General features: G+C 41.2%; 2 protein-coding genes across 3 annotated transcripts; both read right to left on the bottom strand.

Moving 5' to 3' along the window:
- Positions 1-641: 641 nt before the first annotated feature.
- Positions 642-6897, bottom strand: LOC135611295 (homeobox-leucine zipper protein HOX32-like). 2 transcript variants are annotated; one of them, XM_065106927.1, is made up of 18 exons: positions 6277-6897; positions 4996-5155; positions 4473-4588; positions 4289-4379; positions 4094-4189; positions 3899-4012; positions 3706-3789; positions 3458-3613; positions 3308-3382; positions 3127-3233; positions 2840-3032; positions 2528-2719; positions 2356-2436; positions 2127-2261; positions 1695-2020; positions 1332-1437; positions 1047-1196; positions 642-963 (listed from the first exon to the last, which is right to left on the bottom strand). In XM_065106927.1, exons 1-18 carry the CDS (start codon positions 6507-6509, stop codon positions 817-819), a joined length of 2562 nt encoding a protein of 853 aa, XP_064962999.1. In that variant the 5' UTR covers positions 6510-6897; the 3' UTR covers positions 642-816. The 2 variants fall into 2 exon arrangements, with proteins under 2 accessions (XP_064962999.1, XP_064963000.1); XM_065106928.1 differs by lacking the exons at positions 3899-4012; positions 4094-4189 and having other exon boundaries at positions 6277-6894.
- A 4934-nt stretch (positions 6898-11831) lies between these two features.
- LOC135611293 (nuclear transcription factor Y subunit A-7-like) lies at positions 11832-20289 on the bottom strand. The gene is made up of 6 exons (XM_065106926.1): positions 20132-20289; positions 17199-17404; positions 16476-16624; positions 15595-15666; positions 15262-15426; positions 11832-12302 (listed from the first exon to the last, which is right to left on the bottom strand). The coding sequence occupies exons 2-6, from the start codon at positions 17224-17226 to the stop codon at positions 12030-12032; spliced, it is 687 nt and encodes a 228-aa protein (XP_064962998.1). The 5' UTR covers positions 17227-17404; positions 20132-20289; the 3' UTR covers positions 11832-12029.
- Between the last annotated feature and the right edge of the window lie 4217 nt (positions 20290-24506).

Below are 24506 nucleotides of genomic sequence, written 5' to 3'. Positions count from 1 at the left end.
ACCAGATCCGAATCCCGTGGGCCCCGGGTCGTACGCACACCGAAGTTCGACGTAGGTATTATTCCAGAGCATCTTTTACGTGTGTGGTACCGCCGACACGCGCAGCGACGAGACGCTGTCCTTAATGCCCTGTAGTGCTCGTCGTGTAGCTCAGCAACACGCGCTGGACGACGACGAGCAGGCCGAAGCCCTGCCATGGCCACGTCGCAGGACACATCACGGCCGTTAATGTTGACGGATGGGACGGCCTTCCCCGTTGCGTTGACAGCTGCTTCGCTTCGTCTGCGTGAAGCGGGGGGCTACTGCTGCTGCTGCTGTTCTGTTCCAGAAGCAAACAGTGGTGAAGCGTTTGCAGGCTCACATGGCAGCTTTGATTCGATTGTTCGTATCATAAATGGTCTGCAACCCTTTTTCCCGACCTCTTTACTCCAAAAAAGATGATGTACGCTTACAGTAGTAGTATGGTTCTGCACACATCACAGCTGTTGGATTTCCAAGCTACGATGATGCATTTGACAGTGCAACTGTTCGATACAAGCAGATCTGTTCTGTCCACTGAGCAAGGAGATGTCAGCATGCAGTGAAAGGATTGGAATCACTGTTGACAGCATTGCAAGGCAGACTGGAAACAATAACAGCGATGAAGCATAAGCACAACACATCCATAGAATCACATATAGAACAGTCAGTTTCCAGTGTATCTAGACAAAAGTTTGGATGTCCCATAGTAGCTTTTTTGGAAGCCATAACTCTAGCAAAAGGGATGTATTCTTAAGCTCCATCCAGTACTAGATAGATTAGGGTTCTGAGAAGCTTTCAAACAAAAGACCAGTTCACAAACATGAAAGCCAGACAATGGGGTGAATCCTCTTCGTTCGAGACTTTCCATGCTACGGCCTGTTCATACGACACTGGCCTCCCCATGCTCGACATGCAGATGCCAGCAGGAAGATAAGCATGGCCCTACAGTTTGCATAGAGATGCACAGGTTTCAGAAAGCTTTAGATCAATCTGAACAAAACATAAAGCTTCACTGGTTTACTCACCTGCTGCATGATCTTTGGGAACTCTGAGCAAAGCACCTTCCGCGCACCATCATCGAGTATCTTTTCGAGTGTGATGTCTTGAAGAGCAATCAAGGTGGTTTCAAGCATATCCAGACCAGCTTGATTGGAGAAGGTGAACACAGGTGAAGCCTGCAGAGAACGAACACATGAATCTTCCTACCATGAGAGATCGTCTACGGTTGGTTGCGTAACAAGTGAAAGCAAATTGCTGCTAGACAAGTACAAGAAAATACAATAAGCAGAAACTTCCATACTATCACTTGCCTTTAAAGAACAACACATGATTGAATCAGAATGGTGCCAAAGCAGTTTCAGCAATGAATCACTAGCTTGCGAGTCTACTCGAAAGAGGTCTACTCCGGTATGAGCCCTGAAGTCAATGAATATGGTTCATTAGGACAGATAACAGTGACAAACTTGTATTATGGATTGAAATATACAGTTCATGCACAAATTGGTATGTCAATTTTCATCGCAGAAAAAGTAGTATTTATGTGATCATCAAGGAGCCTAAGTAGCCATATAGTGCAACTGATAATTCCTTTTCGACTAGAACTTCAATTTGATGAGACATAAGCTGGTAGGTCATAAAATGCAGAACCGCATGCAAGTACACAGTGAGACTACCTGTAGCTCCGAGAAACCCATCGTGCCAGTGTGTGAGCTTCAGGAGAACCAGGTGGATGCTTGACTCCAATCTGACATCCAGGTCGAGGTGCAATTGCCATAGCAACTCTCTGCACCGAAGCAACCACGCTTCTAACGTATTGCCGGGCCATTGTTGCCACATTACCTTGGAGGTGATTCTCATATGTGAACTGGAAAGCTATCGTCAGGACTGATCGCAGGTTGTACGCATTTGATGCAGTCTCTTTAACAGAGCAAGCTGTGGCACCAGATCCAATCTCTAGCGTGGATGCCAAATCAAGTGTTCGTGTTGCAGTAGAAGAATCCTGCATCATCGTACATGCTGAAGTTAAAATTCAGAGAATCATGGGTATCTTAGAACACCAATTGCAGTAACTTTTTAGAAAATGCTTTAGTGTGAAGTCACCCAACTGTTTTAGGATCCAGCGGAATAACACGGAAACCTGATGGTAGCAAAGGAACATCATCAGCAAAAGATTCATCAATGGGTGCAAAGACAAGCTGAGCACAGGAACCAATTGCATTCTCATCAACTCCACTGCAAAGCTGCCATCATGTAGATAAAGACAAAAAGATCATTCAGCAAAAACATACTGAATACTCAGGATTTGAGATGTAATGCAACTTCTACAAGACAAACCTGCAACAAGTACATATCCCTCGGTAAAATGACATCATCTTGGTTAAAACCATGACCCTCAAGCCTGATCACCTCCAAGAACTACAATCGAGGGCGTTAGCATGATACATCATCAGTAGCAAATGCCAGGAAGAAGTACAAGAAATGTTCTTGGCATTAGAAGGCAAATTACCTCTTCATGCTCCACAGTATGCGCAAGAGGAAGTATCATCTGGCTGCCCAAGAAGCCACTACTTGCCCTAACACCAGGAACTGCATATGGGCTAGCTCTCATTGAGGCAGCAGAGTAAGCATCTACACCACAATCAGCCCATTCTGAACGATGCTCCCTCAGAAACCGGACCAGCATAGCAGGTGGCACATTCTACATAACACAAACCAGTTCGCTAGGATCAATTTTGTTCTGAACTAGAAAGCACAGGTTACAGAAGACATTCCTGCAGAGCGATAGGAGGGCCCACTATTTAAGGGTAAAATGTCAGACCTGCAGCAGCATTGATGCTTTAGCACATAGAACACCGACTCCAAGGGTTGAAAACATGGCTGAAGTGTTCACGTGTGAACCAAGAAGTTTGTTCGGGGAAGAATTTACAGCAATTGTCACATCATCAACACCATCGCTACCCAGTAAAGACCAACCATCGTCAGCAAATCCATTTACAGCATCATTGAAACCTCTGCAATGTGCCCAGAGCACTTGCCGTTAAATATATAAAGCTACTGTTGGAAAAGAAAATCTCAGGTAAACATGGCAACTTATTAGCCAATAACCTGCTCAATCTTTGACTGAAAGTCCTCAAAACAGCAGGTTGTCGACCCCCACCATATGGAACTTCACCGCTGGTCTCCTGAGCAATTTGTTTTAGGTGGCGGAGTGCCTGGAGAAAAGGTCAAAGCATGACTAATGGTGTGAGATAAGCAAAATGTTTAGTAAACAAGCAGTAAAGCTTACAGCAATTGTCATTTTCTGTGCCAGAATTTTTGGTGATTCATATAAGGGCCTAAGAACCTCAGGTACACTCCATGCCTGAAGGGTCAAAAGATATATCATCAGTAAAAGATGGTTGTATTCCTCAATAAGAGTATAAGATGGATAACTCACATCTAAATCAACATGGTCAACAATGTGAATCATTGAACCGCCACCCTCACATGGTCGGATTAGGTAACCACTGGAAAGAACTTCAGCTCTTACAAAATTTGGAGCAGGTGGCCCAGCAGGACCACCGGTTGCAGGAGTCAACGATCTCTCACAAATCTAAAAGAAAAGTGTCATGTTGAAGTGTGTTCAATCATTCAAAAATAGGAAAAATATCAATTTCACGACAAAAGTTCAGACACAACTCATACCACAAGACTTCCATCTTCAAGACCAGTAGTATATCTCAGCATCCAAAAGTCCCGTGCTGCTGCCAAAGTAGTAGGCGCATATGTCTGATGGCAAGAGATTAAAAGAGAAGGTCAACTTAAAGGAAAGAAGGAAAAAGATTGATGACCTTTTCTAACTTCATATAGACAATAGACCAGGAAAACAAGACCGAACCTGCATGTATATAAGTTCAATATTCCCTCCATTACCAGTGGGGATTACAGTAACCACATCAAGGCAACGACAATCACGATACCAAGATGGACGATCCTTAAGAATCTCGGCAACCTAATAACCCGAACAAACCATGAAATACACAACTAGGAAAAGGAAATAGCAGCAACGAGAATTCAGTAAGCAATGGCAAACCTTTGTGGGCTCTAGACTCACAAGGCCACAAGCTCGAGCTGCTACCCCACAAACATTGTGAGAAACAGCAATGATTCCAATGGAATCCGGACCAGGCTAGAAAGGAAAATGAGAAATAAGTTTGCATCACGCAATCTGTATAACATAAATTGACAAGCTAAAATCAGCTCGATAAGAAGTCTAATGAAGCATCACCTTCATCCCAACCATCTGAACCCAATCGACAGCAGTTCCAGTAGCTTTTGACAGGAACTCTGCCAAGGTCTCCTCAGCAATTGCAAGAAGGCTGCATGTCCCAAAAGAGAGAATAATCATTAGCAGAAGACACATGATAAAAGCAATCTGGATTAGTGAAGTCATGACCAGTAATTTTGATTACCCAGCTGGGTTATTAGCATCTCTTTGTGAATGCTGAGGTGCTGGGTTTTGTTGATGGTGGTGCTGACCACTTGTGACTACAGACTCGCAGCTGGTGTCAGTGGTGGCTACGGATGTCTGAATGTTCATTTACAAAAAGAGTAAGATCCCAACAAATATTGTAACATATGTAAGAATCTAATGGAGCTTCTGGGTCAACATGGAAAAAGAAATATAAATTCATATCCATAACAGTCCTCTCATAATGAAAGAATTATGAGTGAATTAGGAAAATTCATGCATAACTCAAGACTTGGTTGGTCCATGTTAAATCCAACAATGGATGACAATCAAATGGAGAGTTTGCAGTTCAAGCAAACAGCTGTTAGATAAACAAAGAGAATGCAGAGCATTGGACCAAGAAAATGACATAGATTAAACTAATTTATTTTAACCATTGAAAAACCAAGCACATGAAAAATAAAATGCGAGAATTGTTCCATCAACATACTAATATATTGTAGAAGGTGAACATGCATGCTTACGTTATGCAGTTGCTGGCGCATATAGCCATTCTCATAAACAAGTTGTGACACCTGCTTCTGCAACCGGTCATTTTCCTCCATCAACAGCTTGTTCATGGCAGTAAGCTTGCGGTTAACAGTTTGGAGTCGAGAGGCTTCCTTTCTCTGCTTCTCACGACATCTACAATGAAAAAATAAGGGAAAGCAGTGAGATGTTGAGCACCCAAAAGTAACATTCAGCAGAAGGCAAGTACCATATTATTACAATTCCAATCAATATGCTATTCAGTACTCCAAGCCACTTGTGTTTTATCAGAAAAACTAGCAATAACAAAGGATCAAAATACTAAGAATCTGATCACATAAGATTAATTTGTAGGAAATTTGTAGAACAAATTAACTACTTTCTCCGTTTATGCAGTGTCAAATCATTTACAGATTGGGAGAACCAAAAAATCCACCAAAGTTCAACAGCTTCAATTTGACAAGCATTAATCATTGTGTATTAACAACTACCCCAAAACCAAAACCATGTATACCAAATTAAAAATAGTCAGGCAAAATAGAAATATTCATAAACAAAAACCCAAACAACAACAACAGAAGACTCTGTGTCCCGAAACAGATCAAGCAACATGTCCATAACATTCTGAACACAAATCATTAACATAAAAAAGATCCCGAGAAATATACTAAGCTGATGGGTCTGCTTTTTGGCCTAGAAAGTCCATCATTGACCAACCGGATTCAATAACCTCAGAGTCCTACAGAGGATCATTGACATCTTGCAAAACATTCACAAATATTATGGATTCAACTTAAAAAATACCAAATGAAAAACACACTATTTGAGAACAAGAGAAGGAATATGGTGAGCTGTCTCTCTCAATGAAGGATTATGTACACTTGCATTTGGTAATGTAGGACTGAACTCGAGAACATCCATGAGAAGCAGCAAAGGAAAGGTAAAATACCAAAATAGAAAGATTCAAAGCCACCTCTGACTCAAAATATCACATCTTTATACAACCACCTCTTGAAATCCTAACTATAGAAGGAAAAAGAAGGAAAAGAAACCAATAATCTCAAACTCCCCGACAGTTTCGCGACGAGTTCAGCCCAAAATCCAGCTCAGGCTGATGAAGAGTTGAAAATAACAATACCAAGACACATTTGAGTGCCCAAAGGGATCAGATCCAACTCTCGGAATAGGAAGAAAACGGTGATCGACCAAAAAAAGACTTTTTGTCCCAGCAAAACCTCACGATTCCACCAACTTGCGGTGTTCCATCGATTCTTTACCTTCTGTTCTGGAACCAGACCTTGATCTGCTTGGGCTCGATGTTGGAGAGGATGGGACACTCTCGTATAAGCTGCTGCCGCTTCAGGGAGCTCGGCTTGGGGCACTCGCTGTAGACCCTCTCGAGCGCCTCCACCTGCTCCGGCGTGTACCTCACGTACTTCCCCGAATCCATCGCCAAGGCGGCTGCCTGCTGGCTCTTCCCCGTCTCCTTTCCGCTCACAACCATGGCCATCTCACCCCCTCTAAAAACCCACCCAAAAATCCAATCTTTCCCCAATCGACACGATCGCCCACCCTTAGCGACCCCCCACCACCCACTTCTTCCGGCTCCTCGGCAGCGGGAGACACATCACCGCCGCTCAGGAGCGGTCCGCTGCCGCCGAGAGGGATCGCCTCTTCCCCTGCTCCCCCGAGGCGGCCATTACTACGCAAGGCGAAAAGGAGGCGTTTTGCTTTAGGAATGCGTAGGATTTTGCTTCACTCCGCTTTGTTTCGGCCTTTTTATTTCCACTGGCGGTGACGGTGGCTTTTGTTTACCGCCGAACACCACCAAATTTGCCCGGGCCGAATCAACACGGAGTACTTTCCCGGGTGACGTTACCCACGCAGCCGCGAGTCCCACCACAGGCTCACGGGAGACAAACGGCACCTTCAAAACTTGCTCGGGTCAATCGGCCGTGTTAGCCGACATCCTTCTCTCACCGCGCTTTGAAGTGCGGGGTGGAGCGGCGGTGTGTTCCTTTTGATGCGGTCTTCTGCCTCGCAAACGACCGCTTTTGAGCTTAATGGGGGGAGGGGGTTTGATAAAGCGTGGGGGGTTTTCTATTCTTTTGAAGGAAACGTCGTGGGAGGTGAAGAATTGTTTATGGTGTTGCGGTCTGGTAGCTGCCAATGCATGCTGCTGCTGCTACTGCTGTGGCCACTGCCGCTGCAGCTGCAGCTGCAGCTGTCACAGTGCAAGACCAAAACAAAACACAACAAATAAAGTGCTTTCTCTCCCTTCAATGCTCTGTGTTTTGAGTGAGAGTGAGTGAGTGAGTGAGAGTGAGAGTGAGAGTGAGAGTGAGAGAGGGACAATGATCCCATGTTGGTGTGTGGGAACAGTATGATGCATACAGCATCGTGTCTTTCTCTCTCTTCATCGTTTCCTTCCTGCTTAAAGCCCTGCATTGATGCACTCGTCTCTCTCTCTCTCTCTCTCTCTCTCTCTCTCTGTAATAAGACGGACCCACTGTTGGTTGATGGTAGCAGTTGTATGTACCTCCGTTCCTTGCGACAAATAAGATTCTAATCTGAAAGAAACATAGCCATGAGTCGTTCTTTTGCTCTCTACTAAACCAAATCAAAATTACGTTTATGATGACATTTCTACGTTGTTTTCTTTCTTAGAAACAAGAGAGAGAGAGAGAGAGAGAGAGAGAGAGAGAGAGAAGAGACTGTCAGTGTTGCAGGAATGCATCGCTGCCAATCTGAAAGAAACACATATAGCCAGTGATAATAAACCCTGAGCCAATTATTTTGCTGTTCGGTAGATCATCATATGATGATCTTAAACAACAAAATGGTCGGAAATCTTTTGTCCCTCGATTCGGCTCTCTCTTCTTTTTCTCTCTTTTCTTTGTTGGTGTTCTCCCTCTCACTGGTCCCCCAAAAGTGAATGGAGTATGCCTTCTTTTCTTTGTATCCGTAGCAGCAGCGGAGACTCCTTTTGATTGCTTTGTATGTGTTGCGTCGCTGCACCGCCATGGGCGGAGGAGGGGCGGTGGCTCTGACCGTGGTGCGGCCATTACTGCCGTGTGTTTGACCAGGGAGACAAAGATGGAGGAGTTATTGTGCCGGCACCAAATCTGGGATGAAAGATCTAATCCAACTTCCTCCCATTTAATTCTGGAATTAATGCTAATGGATTCTGTTCCCCATTTACTCTCAGCTCGCTCTCTCCGTGGATCTCTTGCCTCGCAATCATCCACATAGCCAACACATAGGTGTCGTTGTTCTGATGCTACAAATCATCCCCACTTCCCATCACAGTGTTGCGGCAGATATTGAAAGATACAGCACCTGCTTGTTTCTCATTTGCGAATGACAATGGCATGTTGGGTTTCAGATATCAATCAGAGAAGATCATGCATTAACTGTGCCAATACAGAATAGACCTTTGTTCCATGTTCTTGTCACTGTCTCAAAAGTCAAGAAGGATTCTCGCTGCTGAATCTCAATGATGCAGATCACTCTTCATAGTCTGTTGAGCACAAGACTAGCTTGATAATGCCTCTCATTATGCAATACAAAGTTTGCTGGAAAATGCCGTGAACACATCATGAGAATTAGAGAATAATTTTCCTTTTGAATTTCCTTTTCATTCATTTGTTTGATTGAGACATACCAAACAGAAAGCATCTGATGACCAACCACCACACATAGAACTGAATCTTGAGTTGATGCAGGTGGTGGTGAGGCCTCCTCCTCCTCTTCCTCCTCCTCCTCCTCCTCAAAGGCTTGAAAAGACAATGAGAAGCTCCATTATTGCTGCACTTTCTGCATGAACTACTGGTTTGCCACTATGGCAAATAGAGTTTGGTGTCACAATCATCCATGTTCAACAAGTGCAGCCACCATCAGAGACTACTACATTTCAGATTGAACTTGTTCTACAATGAGCTGTTAAATGTTTCTAGTCTGGTGAATCTTGCAGGAGTGCAGTAAACAACTTATGTGACTTGAAAAAGTGCTTTAAACTGGTTTTAAGACCTACCAAATCCATGACTAGTAATATAGAGGTAGCAGCTATTCCTGCTATGCCACTAACATGACTAGTGGATCATTGGATAAGTTAATTATATAGGGCAGGATGAATTAGTGGAATAGTTGGACCCATGGTTAGGGGACAATGCATGATGCAGCTCTTTTTCTAGGCTCTTAGCATTTTCCTGGATCTAAGGATTGGTCAAAATTGCTCCTTTACTAATGGCTTCTGCTCTATAACCTGTGTCAATCTCTCTGCTTGGGCACCATTCATATTGACTGAACCATTTAGCTCCAATTGTGTTTATCTTGACTTAGGGAGCCATAAAACTTGGTTAGTGCATTCACAAAGTCAAATGATATGAACCACCAATTAAACATATAACAGTGTTATATGTATGTTCAGCTTTGGACATCTGCTTTTTAACTCTGACTAGAAATCAGAAATATATTGCAGACAGGCTCTGGAAATTGAAAGACACATGAGAGAGAGAGTGTGTGGAGCAAATTTGAGCTAAGTGGGTGGACTGTCAAAACCTTGGAACCCTAAACGCTTAGGGTGCTCAAAGCTACTTTTGTGGCATGAGGTACACCAGCACCAACCATCACCTTGTCATTTCTTTTTCCAATCCCTCCTCCTCTTTCTTCTTCTAATTCTTCTCCTTTTGCTTGGGTGACAGCAGAGAGTGATGCTGGCCACACCCTCCCTTCACTCCAAAGCTTGTCATTAGCTTTATTCAGAAGAGAAGGAAATGTGTGAAAAGGCTGCTGGGGAGCAAAAGCACTGCCCTTTTAGTTTTCCTAAGGTTGGCATGCACACAAACAAAGAGCATCCCAAGCACAGCGAGGGACAGGCACTCCACCCAACTCTTCCCAGGCATGGTCTCTCTCTCTCTCTCTCTCTCTCTCTCTCTCTCTCTCTCTCTCTCTCTCTCTCTCTACAACATCAGCTGAAACAGCAACAAAGAAGAATGACAACAAGAACAGGAACAATTAATGGGTGATGATGGAGGTGGGCGGGGGGAGTCAGTGGCCACAGGGTACTCGCACAGGGTGTCTTCCTGTCTCCTCTGTGGCATGATGAGGAGTCGTGCGTGCTACTTTTCTCATGCCTTCTCACCCTTGTCTCCTCCCCCCCCTTCCTTTTCCTTCACAAAAAGGAGAGAAGGGAGTCTAGATAAGGTGGCCCTGCCTGCCTGGGTAGTGCAACTGAGGCATGCTCCCCGTATCCATTGCGTGATCTCCCAAATTAACGAGCGTGGAGGTCAGGGGCTCGATCCCCAGTAAGCTTTCATGGCCCCCCAACCTTTTGGTGAGGGTGGTGGCCGTCGTGGTGGTGGTGGTGGTGGTGGTGGACGGCTACTGCCGGGCGCGGCGCGCGCGTGTTCTTCGGCATGCACGCCTGCCTTTGCGTGCCTCCCACACCACTTTGTCCAAGCTATGTGTTTCTCCAAGTATTTAGCTGCACGTACTTCACAGGGTGGTGGTGGTGGTGGTGGTGGTGGTCAAGATGTTTCCGGTCATTCGGTAAATGGTGAAGAGATACACACGCTGGATTAGCGATGGAAAGGCATGGATCAATCAATCTTGCACGGAACATTATTAGAGTTCATTGCAGGCAGGGTCTCATGATTGGAGATCCAACGGTTCTCCTCATCTCTCTCTCTCTCTCTCTCTCTCTCTCTCTCTCTCTCTCTCGTGCTCACATAAGATTCAGATGTAAAACATTGCTATTCGACGAAGTTTCAAGTCAGTGATAAGTATTGCAGAGGACAATAAGTGCTCATAAGAAGAGATTAGGGTATAGAGAAGAGAGCAGGAATGTGGGTGTGTCCCCCACCTCTGAAGAAGTGCACTCCTTTAATCATGCGGACTGCATTCGATTTATAAGATCAATCAGTCACTGTCCCTCAAGACTGCAATGTTTTTATATGCCTGCAGCATTATAACAATTACATGCCATCATCATATCTGTCTAATGTGCATATTGCATCGATGAGACCGTATAACATTATTTCTTTCATTTCCCATTCTCCACCTGTTGTTACCATTCATGAAATGCAAACAAAGCTCCATTCCAAAGGACCATAGATGAGTCTTTTGCACTGCATGGCCACTTTGCAGATGACCAAAATGCTGCAACAGGAGTTCATTGAAAGAGAAGAACTTGATATGTGGATGTAGTAACAGATTGAGGTTCCCCTGTCGCATGCAGATTTTGGAGAGCCATCCATCATTGCTCACCTTTGACCTCTCCAGCTGACTTAGCAGGGATCCTAATATTAGTAAGGTGGGAGTTCAGCGGTCAACCTTTCATCAAGATTGAGTTGACATTTGATCTCCATCTATTTGGAAGTGCCAAGTACGCTCCTGGAAAGACTGAGCAGACACAAGTAGCAAAATATCTCAAACTTAAGGAAATTGCTATAAATATATATATATATATAAATGAATTTGGTGTTTTATCCTTTTTTTTATTGCTGGCTAGTCAGTCTTAAAGGACTACTTGATTTCCTGATTGTTGATAGAAAACTTCATACTACAGGTTTGAGTTTACTAAATCTGCATCTTTGAGAAAAAAGAACATATTGCCAAAAGTCTCCTAGAATTTTGGGTAATTAGCAAATTGTCAATATGGTCAATTTCTTGACTCAATTAAGGTTGTGGTATCATTGAGGAAACACAACATGACACACAAAATCAACACTTAAATAGCGAAAATGATACTAGATGGCCAAGGAAAAATATGTGAAGGCAATATTGGCAATGGATGACAAATAATCACCATGTGAGAACCTAAGAGAACACCTGAGAAAGTCCAATCTTTAAATGAACCTATGAGATCTCTCACTTACAACATCAACAAAGTCTTCTAATAACATGCCGATCACTAAGGGCTACAGTTTAAATTATGAAAAGAATCGACCAAGTTTGCTTCTACAACCAGGCTTTTGGTTATTCCAGCAAACTCTGTACAGTATCTGTTCTTCCCAAGAACCAGCATACATCATTCATTGCCCACTGGTAGCTTATCAGAGTCTCCAACTTTAGAAGGCTCTGCTCTATTGCTAGAGAGCTTAGTATTTTCTTTATTAGCAGAACGCTCATCAGAAGCTGGAACATCAGAACGTTGGGCCATGTCATCCGAGGCAGCCTCATCCTGTTGATTTCCTTGGGACTCATTCTGTTGATCTGCTTCAGACTTAGAATTAAGAAACCTACCTCCACATCCTCTAGCTCTTCTCACAGCATGCAAATGACGGGATTCGTGTAGATACGGCTGTATAGTGGTAATGCTAAATATGTTACAAAATAAATCCACAGTTCAAGATGAAAGAAATACAACATAAGCAAGAAACAGTATTATCTTAATCATATATGAAATATGATTCTGTCATAATGAAAAGGTGAGAACAGTAACACAATCTCCAAGATCGGATGATCAGCACAACTGGAATATTCCATAGATATTTCAACAAGCAATAAAATGTCAGGTCAAAATAGTCTGAAATCTTGTATTCCCAAGAGCTATGACGAATCTATCAGAAGGATAAGGAAATGGATGTTCCAATTTGATTTCATAGACCAACTAATGGAGAGCATACAAGCAATACCTTAAAAAACATGTTCTGTTCGGTAAATAGCCACATTACATATACCATATGCACTAGTAATATGTGGTCGCCTGGATAACAAGCAATAAAATGTCAGGTCAAAACAGTCTGAAATCTTCTATTCCCAAGAGCTGTGACGAATCTATCAGAAGGATAAGGAAATAGATGTTCCAATTTGATTTCATAGACCAACTAATGGAGAGCTTACAAGCAATACCTTAAAAAACATGTTTTGTTCAGTAAATAGCCACATTACATATACCATATGCATTAATAATATGTGGTCGCCTGGATAACCGGATGACAATGACGTAAGTAGCTGCACGAAGTCAAGCATGTGACTACAGAAGATTGCATATGGTCAAATAATGATTAAAAGAAATGTTATATCTATATAATATTTTTATTTAAATTCATATGTTATTTGGATTCTATACATATAATACTTATATGCATAAATTATTTTTTATTCAACTACATATTTTGTGACATTTTTTGGATTTTTGTCTATTTGCTTGACTCTTTAAAAGTCTGAACCTATGGCATATATTCGCAACTTCTACAAGATTGTGCATGTCATAGTTCTAGGATTCATACATTGTTTTGGATAATTTCTTTCAATGGCTGTGATTCTTTACTATAGTTGACTGGTTGTGATTCTTAAGTATAGTTGATGCATTGTTAACTTCCCATCAAATGTGGTCAAGATTTCTTGAACTGTATATCATTAGTTATTTTTGTTCTATTTGGTTTTAATATATTTTTAAAATTATTCTAAAATAGTATTAGAATCTGCATATGCATCCGCTAGTGTACCCACAAAACACATGCACTATGCAATAGACTAGCTGCTTGGATAATGCTTCTGCTTTATAAACCTTTAGTTTTCATAGACCAACCTACAGTATTCTGGCCTTCGTATAGACACACAAGTTAAAACCTTCCATGCAAGCCCACATAATCATTACCTTGTTTCTTCTGTCCAAATAAACAGTTATAAAAATTATATTATCATTAGAAAGATCAACTCCAACAGCAAGAAATTCAAATTTCAATAGCATTGAGGGGTAAAAAGTAGGAGGTCATAGGTCACTGCGCTATCACAACCAACAATCCTGACAAATGAAAAATAATATAAGAATCCTATCTAGTGGTCACGAAAAGCATGTCATTCACTGAATCCCCACCCCAAAACGGTGATATGTGATGCATGAGACGAAAGCACAGGGTAGGGAGTCCAAGAATCAATGTTTTCAACAAATACCAAAATATTTAGCCCGATACTAGGACAAACGTCAGGAGAACTAACAGATAGACTAGAGAGCTGTAGACATGAGTACTAACAAATTAAACCAATATAATTGCAGAGACACATATACACTTACAGATTGTTCAAACGGCAGATATATTAAGTAGCTTAAGCAAAGACCTAGTGAATCTAATGAAGCAGGTGGCCATAAGTACTGAAATATTTTCTTTACAACCTGTTTGGTACAAACTAAATTTTTGACGAATAGGAAATACGATTCTTATTTGTGGAATCACTTATTTCTAATGGTACAACAACACCACCACCAACAAGCCATAATAGGATAAGTGACTTAATTCAGTTCAGTGGGATGGAACTTAATTGATTCATTACTACTTCAAAACAAATCACGTGATTTGGAGTCAAATTTGGTGAAACTCATTTACTACTGTTATTTTACAGAACAAAGTAGTTGTACACCTTTTTTTCGTGTGACACAGTATAATTCTTCTCTTCATAGCAAAAGATATCAGTGGGTCAGTCGATATCGAGTTAAAGTGTGTTAAGATAGAGGGACGTAACACCTTATTCAAACCCAACTTGACCCAATAGTAAGATAAGATTTCATGTCCTGTGTGCGATCCATGGTGAATTGGTCAAGTTGGTTTGAACCAACACAATCAATGTCAAGTTTTATTTTATATCCAAATAAAGGTATTACAAAAAAATAATAACTGGAACCATTTTTGTTTCCTTCTCAAACATCGCAACTTAAAAAAATAAATTCATTTTGTAGTATTTAAAAAATAATTTGTAATTTAGCTAAATTCAATTCTAATTAACTGAAATTAATTCATCATCTGAAACAAATTCTGATTATATAAATCAATAAAATACCATATGAAGGTAATTACAAAAAGTGTGTTGGACTCAATGAATCATTGAAAGAAGTACCAAGACTGACAACCCACACAGGATTTCTGATTTGTGTCCTGGTAGAATTATTGTATTAAAATATAAATCAAGTTGGGCACATAGCATCACATGTTACGAATATTTTTGCCCCCCATTTGAGACATGAAGTCAAGCTCTAGCAAAAACCCACCCAGCTATATGGAGATCTTATGATGGTTCACCCTATAAAAACTAATAGTTAACAATTTAACCAAGAAGCACAAGTTTAACTATGACAACAGGATATATGGATAACCACATCAAGAGGCAAAACCATCCAATTAATCATTTAGAATAACTGCCAAAAAACACAATTCTATTGCCAGCTAATGCTTCCTCTAGCCTAATAGGAAAAAAGATCACTAGCGTTGAACAGTGATCTAACTACCTAGCAAGAATTAATATCTTTAGTAGAGACATACCTTACGAACTTTAGCCAATTTATTTTTTGATTCAGCTTTTGCTCGAGACTGTCGACGCCTTAAGATACCATGATATTGTTTTGCATTGACATAAACAGGTTCTTCAATTGCATCAGTCGGCAATGGCACTCCGGGATGATTGACTCCAATCAGTTGTGGATGTATCTAAGTCACATTGGCAGTGGTTAACAAACCAAAAGAACTTATAGTTGATAAACACCACACCATACTGAAATGAAGATATAGGTACAAATTGGCTCCTTGCAAGCAGTATTTGATTTTTCAGATTCCAAACTACATTAAGCACATACGTCTGTGTCAGTTGAAACATACCACATGTTGCCCACTGTAAGCTGCAAACATACCACCATAGTAAGGATCAACAAATGGGTAAGCTGCCGGAGCCTGTCACAAAGAGTATTTTCATACAATTAGTCAAGTCAGTTCAAACACATTTTCCTTAATTAATTCACAATGTTTTCTATTATCAGTAAGGCATCCAATCAAAGAAAATTAATGAAATAGACATTAAAAAATGGTTGATAAAACAATTCCCTAGGGAAGGTAAACTCAAATCCTTGTCTGCCACTCTGCCTAACCCACTGTCATATAGCACCACTTATGGCTAACTTAGTGGTCGAGGAAAACTGTTTCAGGACACCAGTAATAGGTACACAGCTAACAGTGTTTGCAGTGAAATGGCTCCGACATAACTAAAGCTATTTTCCTGCCTATCTCCTCAGGAGATGTATGTACATGCTCCCACCAATAAGAGGTACCTCACCAAGAAGACTAAACAGCTTCCAAATGTGGAACTTAAAATGCAAGCTATGCCTTGTATACTTTGTTTACTTTTACCAATATGCAAAATCATTATAGATAAAAGTTCCTACAATGATCTAGAATCAGTAACCTTATATATATACACAAAAAGAATGCAAGAATGAGGTCAAAAGTCATTGCCTGCAAAGTTTTGGCTTATGCTTCAGGACTACATGTAAAACCAAGATAAAAAGGCAGCTTTCTCTAGAAATACAGATGGAAACTACATGGTAGTTATCTAAAACTGTATTAGAAACAGAAGCAAAAGCAAGAATAGTTTCATAAAACTCATGTCAATCCTTTTGACTAAGGTAAGAAGAACAGGTTCTTCATGGCATAATAACGTACAAATATAATGTATTTACATAAGTTAACAGCCTGAAGGACAGTACCACAGTCTGTGCTACGTCAAAATGACTAGTGGGCACCATGTACCCAGGCAAATGTGTTGCCACACCAGAATGCAAGCTGGCAGTTGCAGAAGGTTGATGTTGGTTCTCAGATTGTACCTGGTCCTGCTGTTCATCAGTTTCACTGTTATCTGGAAGTCACAAGGACCACATGACAAATAAGCTTTAGGGCAAACTTCCAAAAGATCTACCTAAACATATCACACACCGAATTGGACTTCCTTTTTCGATGCAAAATTTTCAACCTGATAATGACATCTTACCATTGCAACTTGTGTATCTGAATCTCAGACATAAAATCACCTGATCAATTAGTCATGTCGGTTGGCAACCAAACAGCAATATGCCTAATTATTACACGAAAAAGCAAAGGCAAGCACAAGATTTTCCAAGAAATTTAAATAAGACAAGCTAGCACACCCCTTCATGTATGGTGTCTAGATAAAATATTTCACTGGTTATGTTATGTAACAGAAATTCTAAAAGTCAACGGAAGTCTCATGAGCATATCGATGATTAAGGCATTTCCTTCCTCGAGTACTAATTTAGTCATGATTATCTAACTGCCTACAACTTGCCAAATTTACGATCTTGAACACATTATTAGCACAATATATAAGTTATAACAGTAGAAATATGGCCGCTAGATTCCTAACATACAAGATAGCAGAAAGAAATTATTGGAAATTTGAAAGTGACATTTACCAGATAAGCTTTGAACCGAAGAAGTCATGATAATTGGAACTAAAAGCAGCTGAATTCAGACCCAATCTTGAAAGAGGGCTAATAAAGCATGCTCCTGACACCAACCACAACTATTTAACCTGTCCAAACAGAGCTTCACTTGCAGTTTCCCAACAGAGAGCGAAACTTTCACTTCTATAAGTGGTATAAGCTCGAAGACTTCAATCCTGAAATTGCAACCACAAATAAGCGATAATAATTGACAAAAAACTGACAAGAAATAGCTAAAGCAAAACAAAGAATAGTTTTAACCATAACTACCATGTGGGTGGTATTATTAGTTACTCGTTTTGTAAGTATTAATAAAGCAATTGATCTTCAAGAGGGAGAAAAGAGATGAGCAAGGGAGTCTAAGGAATCCAAAAATTGGAATTTTCACGAGATGCAAAGATATAGAGGAGAAATAACAAAGTTTCAACCAACACGCATGTTCATATATCCAAAAGATCGAAGATGAGAATTAAAATAATTTCAATGATAAATTTGATTATGTGACCTCTTCTCTTCTTCATTCACAAAGATGTAACAGCGGTATTGAGTTCGCTACTAGCAGAACAGGTAAGGAAAATAATTCAGAGAAAAAGATTATCCAGTCGATGGAAAAACTAAACCAGCAGTATCATTCTGTTTCCACATACTATAATATAGTCTTCACCATAATTATTTCACAAACATACTAAAAGGCCTCGTGAAAATGACTAAAAGATGACATCTCAAGCAACCAATGTAGATGTAAGAAGCTAAGAAGACAATTTCTTCATATTGTCTTGACTGCACAAAGAAATGAGAATTCTGTAAAGATACAATGAGAAACCGGAACAGCAGAGAAACTGAAATTTAGCTGTCTTAAGAAGATGACATGGTTAATGAAGAATGCAGGACATTACAAATTGATGTTCAGCTATCAAGACATTATGACAATGATAAGAAAGCAACCACCTTATGGATCTTGCAAAGAAAAAGATTCTGAACAAACAATGTACTAGAAATAGGTCTCCTATGATAAATCACTTCAAAATCCAGTACACATTGTGATTTTAGAACCAGTTCTGAATATCAGCTCAGCTCTTTTTACTAAATTAATTTGCGGAGGACCACAGTAGTTATGTTGTGGGCTGTTATAGAGAGTTGAACATGCAATTTTTCGAACCCTTTTGAGTTACAAATACAGTCACACGGAAGTGGAAGATGTGTTGATCAGTGGTTACAAACTTACAATTATTCTAAGTTTCTAACAGTCTAATTGATATGGACTAGTGACCATATAGTACCTTTATAATCATAATCCCTCTTATGGAAAATATAACTTTCAGGATAAAAGAACCTTTATTATCCCTCTTGAGAAAGCTTTGACCACAATCAAGATGTTCATAGTAAAAAGTATTTCAGCTCCTTAAGGAAAGGGAGTCTCTGCCGAGGCAGTCATAAACATCTTATAAGGCTATTTTTGCTTCCCCTTTGATTTAGCTATCTAGCCCCTATATAATAAGTCTACTCATGAACATCAGTATTTCTTTTAGTAGCTGTTGGTTACTTAAACTTGCATATGGTTTATTTTTGTTTCTTTTCACAATGGATACCTAAGCTCCTCTTTTGCTAAATATTGTTTCCATTTTCTACTATATGTCCCTATCTTCTTCTTATCTGTTGTTTTTGTAGTGATAACCAGTCCACTGTAGGCTACCATTTAACTTGAGCAACATCAGCTCAAGACTTGAACACTTTTTTTTCCTCCCTAAGTAGAAGTTAACAAGTAATTATTAACCAATAGTAGGTGCCCGCTTTGTGATAGAGAGATCATACACAATCTTAACTGATGTTATAGAAAAGCAAATTCGCTACAGAAACTGTACAAATATTACATAAAACCATCAAGTACTGTAACTGTACAAATAAAATTTTCACATATTTATACCATGTATAAAATGACACTGACATATCCAACTTATTAACACAATCTACACATTTTGTAGACAAATTGAACATAACCAGAACCTCCCTACGATTCAACATATAGCACTAATTTGTTGATATAATTACAAAATTCCAAGCTACAGGAATTTGTATGCCTTAATTTTAAAAAATCCAAATTGAAATCTACGGGCAAACTCTTTGCCAATAAGATTGCAGATCAAAGAATATATCCAACCAAGTTAAGAGAACCATGCAGTTAGTGTATCATAAGTAGTATGGGATTAGAAAAAAAATGCATATATTGTCCTCATCAATTTGAAGCTATATGTGAGTACATTCTCTGAAGCTTGCCCTCATCAGTTTCCTGATTGAGACACTTCACCTTCCAACTCTGCTCGGCCATGCCCCACTCAGTCTCACGGACTTCTACCATTCACGGATCAATTTACATGCATTATGCAATTTATCTGTTACAGAGAATTTCAATAGAAACGGCGTGGGAGTATAATAAGACAACACAACGCATCTAGCGCTGTTCACAAAAATACACAGAAATCCGTTTCCACCAATACATGAAATCAAGTCAAAGCTATTATTGATGTATTATATACAGCAGCATCACATTCTGGCCTAATATTTGTGACTTACCCTTCCAATGCAACTACAAGAAACCCTAATATGTGTAAACACAAAGGAAGATACTTCCTAATCGAGAATCTACATAATAATCCGGGAACCAATCCCAAACCCGTGTCCTCCAACAGAAAACCCTAGGGATAATTCAGAAGCAACAACACGGAGATTAGGATTTCCCGGACGACCGTCGTGGATGAAATCGACCCTATCGAATCAACAGAAATCGCGACAAAATCTAATAGCTTCCCGTATAAGCGCAGAAAATCAAGATCGGGAAAGTGATTAAGTGAATCGCAATCCGTAGAACAACGAATTCTTAAGGAATTGCTTCGTCGGTTGCGTACCTCAAACGTTTCTCGCGTCGCGCGCTTGCGTCGGGTGCGTTTGATGGCTTCGAAATGGATTTCCTCCTCTCTCTCTCTCTCTCTCTCCCTCTCCCTCTCCCTCTATCGCTCAGCGAAGTACGCCGTCTCTCGCCATTTTATCCGCCTCGATTTGGTGGTATAAACTATAAAGAAATCAAGAAAACATATATATTTTATCTCCATAAGAAATAATAATATCTTATTTTTTAGAAAATATTTTATTCGCCCGTGTCTCCGTGCCCGAGAGATTCACCTGCCATCTGTGCTGAAGCACACAAAAGGGCTCCACCTGTAAAGGCCAGGTAAACGTCGAGGACATTGTAAGTTGGTAGCTAAAGCGTGGTTCCTTCCAGGTTCCCCAAAGTGGGAGCAGCAGGATCACCTCCAAGAACAGTTCAATGAGAAAGTCTATTTCGTGCATTTCTACTGTACGATGAGAAAGTCTGATGACTTTTCTGAAAAAGGAAGGGTCCGATGGAATCGTTTCACATTGAACTGTTGGAAAGGATCCTAAAGTCGAAGGCGCGGGGAAAGGGAAGCGCCTCCCGTCCACTGAAACGAAGGAGTCGGGGCGGGCGGGAAGGCGGGCAGCGATGGAGTGGTTAGGGATGCGACGAGAACGCTGACCGCGGTCAGCTGTTGTGTCGCAAGATGGCCGTCCGATCTTGCGGACATGACACAATCAACGGTCCGGTAACTATAAGGCTCGAACAGTATGGCGACTGAGTCGCGGTTCGCAGCGATTGGGTGTCGTTCGGATATAACCGTGCATATTCTGGTACCACCTCCTAGATAACAGTTAGCAACCATGTCAGGACCAACATAAAGCCTCAAGGTGGATATGGTGTATTGTATCGACATGACACCTCAGACTTGAATGAGATAATCGTTTGTTCCCGTGTTGTTTGAGGTTGTACAAAACGATGTCGAATAGCACAAAGCTGCTTCGATAAGCTTGAAATAGCATCGTATGGTGCGAATCCATGCAAGTCGATCGGCGCTCGCACAAGTGGTACAAATCAATCGCTCGCACAAGTAGGGACGTTGAGAAGCAGATAAGATTTTCTCAAGACAGTTGAGAAAAATCCTCTATGAATGTGTATAACGTCCCTACTGAGTGTGTATAAATGGCTATCAAGAGCTCACTATCAAAATGTATTAGGCAATTATATCTTATACATTTCATAGTTTCTTCTACCATTTCTATCTTTCTATCTTCTTCGTTTAATATCTATCATGGTATCAGAGCAGTTTGCCTAGAGCAAGCCCTCTTCTCGACCATCCCTCTCGTGGCGACATCTCCGCCCGTCAACCGTAGCCATTCGCTGCAGCCTACTGCAGCACTTGTGGCTGCTAATATCAGATCCGTGGGCAACGCTCCTAAAGGAAGCACAGTCACGACCTTTGTTTCTACCGCCGGCTGCTGCTCCCTTGCCAACCGAAGTCTTCCGCTCAAAACTCCGCTGCTCTTCCGGCCACCAAACTCCAATACTGCATTACTACAACTATCTCCAACCTTGCATATTTCTCCAGCATCGCTGCAGAAATCGCTGCAAGCTGTAGAGATTTCTTTCACCTCGCTGCAACAATCTCTCCTGCATTCTGAATCGCTGCAGCCTACCAGTGCCTCTGGAAGAAGCAGCAGCCCTCTTCGGCATTGCATACAGCTACTCTTCTACATCTGACGTCTTCATCATCTACCTCCCGCCACAGCCATCACTGCCTTTCTTGCTGCAGATTGCTCGCCCATCACTGCAGTTCATCACGCTACAGCCTTCTCTGCAGTTCATCGCGCTGCAGCCTCCTCTGCAGCGCATCGATCTGCTTTTCTCCTCCTCCCTTCCTCCTATATCTTTACATCTTCTATAAAGATCACTTGACCCGCCACAAAATATCTGGGATGTCTTCATTTTCCTCTTCCGATATTCCTGTCCCTATTTCTGTAGGGACTCTGAGCACTTCTCAAAGTCTTATCACCATCAATGCTGCAGCACTCATTCCCTTCAAATTATCCAAAGGTGGCAACTACGCATCTTGGCGGGCACAACTTTCTAATCTTTTATTTGGCTATGATCTCCTAGGTTACGTTGATGGCTCTCTCCAGTGTCCACCTGAAATGATCAACATCCCAGGCGAACCCAATCCAGTGCCAAATCCAGCCCACCAACTATGGTTACGTCAAGATCGCCTCATCCTCCAAGCTATTCAAGCTTCGGTTGCTGGATCCATTGCCTCGCTGATATCCTCATGTACGACTACTGCAGAAGCATGGTGCAAATTACAAACAACTTTGGCAAATCGCTCGCGTACTCGCATGCTCGGACTTCTCTCCAATCTGATGAAAATGAAACAAGAGGGAAGTACTATTGCTGATTATCTACAAAATATCAAAGTTATCATTGATGATTTAGCTTTGATAGGTCATTCTCTCAGCGATGAAGAAGTCCTAATCCATACCCTCAATGGCCTAGGAGGCGAGTACAAAGAACTGACAACAGCACTTCGGGCACGTGACTCACCAATATCATTCGAAGAACTTTATGATAAGTTGATCGACTATGAGACGTACTTGAAGCATGATGATAAGTTGCCCAGACCACCTATTACAGCTCAGGTCAATCAAAAATCCAAGAGGAAGAGCAACCAGTACAATAAGCACGTCAACAACGATTTGGCTAAGCTGCCTCCTAGCTTTATGGGGCCCAGACCAAACCCTCCTTATCCACATCAAGGTGGTAACTTTCATAATACTCAGCCATCACGTCCTGACTTCACAGGCCGCCAACGAGTCGTTTGCCAACTATGTGATAAAGTTGGACACTCCGCGAAAGTCTGTCGGTCTCGTCCCAGACTCCCTACTCCATCACAATGGCCTCAGGCGAATTTCATGGCTACTCCAACTCCTACTCAACCTAATTGGATTGTGGATTCGGGCGCCTCTCATCACATCACCTCTGATCTTCAAAACTTGTCCATCCACAACAACTATGACGGAAATGAAGATATCATCATCGGTGACGGTAAAAGAATTCCTATTACTCATTCTGGTTCCTCAACGCTTAGTTCACTTACCACAACCTTTACACTCGATGATGTTCTGTGTGCACCTAACATTAAAAGAAACCTCATTTCCGTTTCTCAATTCTGTAAACAAAATAATACATCAATTGAATTCTTTCCTAACTTTTTTCTTGTCAAGGATTTGAACACGGGGGCATCCTTGGTCCAGGGCCAGAACAAAGATAACATTTATGAGTGGCCATCCACTTCACAAATTACCCTTCCTACTGCTCACTCCTCAATCGCTGCTCCGGTTGATGTATGGCATCGTCGTCTTGGTCATCCCTCCCCTTTTATTCAGCAAAAATTACTTTCTCGTTATTCTCTTCCTACCTTGAAAATCAATAGCACTATTAATCATTGTGATACTTGTCTTTGCAATAAAAGTCATAAACTGCCTTTTGGGACAACCTCCATTTCTTGCTCTAAACCATTTGAAATCATTTATACCGACGTGTGGGGCCCTGCCCCAATTCCTTCTTTTGACAAGTTTCGTTTTTATGTCATTTTTGTAGACTATTTTACTAAGTACACATGGTTATATCCTCTCCATCATAAGTCTGATGTTTCTACAGTATTTACCAACTTTCGAAAGTTGGTCGAGAATTTTTTTCAAACTTCCATTAAAACAGTTTACTCTGATGGTGGCGGCGAATATCAAGCCCTCACATCCTGTCTCTCTGCTTGTGGTATACAACACCTCAAGTCATCCCCACATACTCCCCAATTGGTTGGTTCTGCCGAACGCAAACATCGGCATATCGTTGAAACTGGTCTCTCCCTTCTACATCAAGCATCCATGCCACCATCTTTTTGGTCAGTAGCTTTTCAAACTGCAGTTTATCTCATTAATCGTATGCTCACTCCAGTCTTACAATACCAGTCACCATTTGAAAAATTATTCCACAAACTTCCAAACCTTCATAAACTCAGAGTTTTTGGTTGTTTATGTTATCCATGGCTCCGTCCCTATGCGTCGCATAAGCTAACACCACGATCTAAGCCTTGCACTTTTATAGGCTACTCTCTTGAACATAATGCTTTTCGATGCTATGAACCCTAAACTAAAAAGGTCTTTATATCACGTCATGTTATCTTTGAGGAGTCTGTCTTTCCTTTTCAAAATAATCCTACCATGCAAATTACTCCGATAAACATACATCACTGGAATATCCCTCCGATCTCATCACACGAACCTCCAATGACACCATCCAGTCCTTACTCTCAAGATTCACATACTACTATTACTCCAGTTCAACAGCTTCTCACTCCCTCTGTTCCTCCACTCCCTTCC

This window comes from Musa acuminata, chromosome BXJ2-4 (genome assembly GCF_036884655.1).
Source record: "Musa acuminata AAA Group cultivar baxijiao chromosome BXJ2-4, Cavendish_Baxijiao_AAA, whole genome shotgun sequence".
NCBI classification, from domain to species: Eukaryota; Viridiplantae; Streptophyta; class Magnoliopsida; order Zingiberales; family Musaceae; genus Musa; species Musa acuminata.
Note: the sequence above shows the minus strand (reverse complement) of the source record. Positions and strands in the feature narration are given on the sequence as shown.

What these genes read in the sequence shown, in the direction of transcription:
- LOC135611295 (XM_065106927.1), bottom strand. Translation starts at nt 6,509, where the DNA reads ATGGCCATGGTTGTGAGCGGAAAGGAGACGGGGAAGAGCCAGCAGGCA. An exon ending in TTCCGCTGGATCCTAAAACA is followed by an intron (nt 2,021 to 2,126) that starts GTTGGGTGACTT and finishes ACGATGATGCAG; the next exon opens with GATTCTTCTACTGCAACACG. An exon ending in TGGGTTTCTCGGAGCTACAG is followed by an intron (nt 1,438 to 1,694) that starts GTAGTCTCACTG and finishes CATTGACTTCAG; the next exon opens with GGCTCATACCGGAGTAGACC.
- LOC135611293 (XM_065106926.1), bottom strand. Translation starts at nt 17,226, where the DNA reads ATGACTTCTTCGGTTCAAAGCTTATCTG. An exon ending in TTCGGTTCAAAGCTTATCTG is followed by an intron (nt 16,625 to 17,198) that starts GTAAATGTCACT and finishes TGTGACTTCCAG; the next exon opens with ATAACAGTGAAACTGATGAA. An exon ending in AATTGGCTAAAGTTCGTAAG is followed by an intron (nt 12,303 to 15,261) that starts GTATGTCTCTAC and finishes ACCACTATACAG; the next exon opens with CCGTATCTACACGAATCCCG.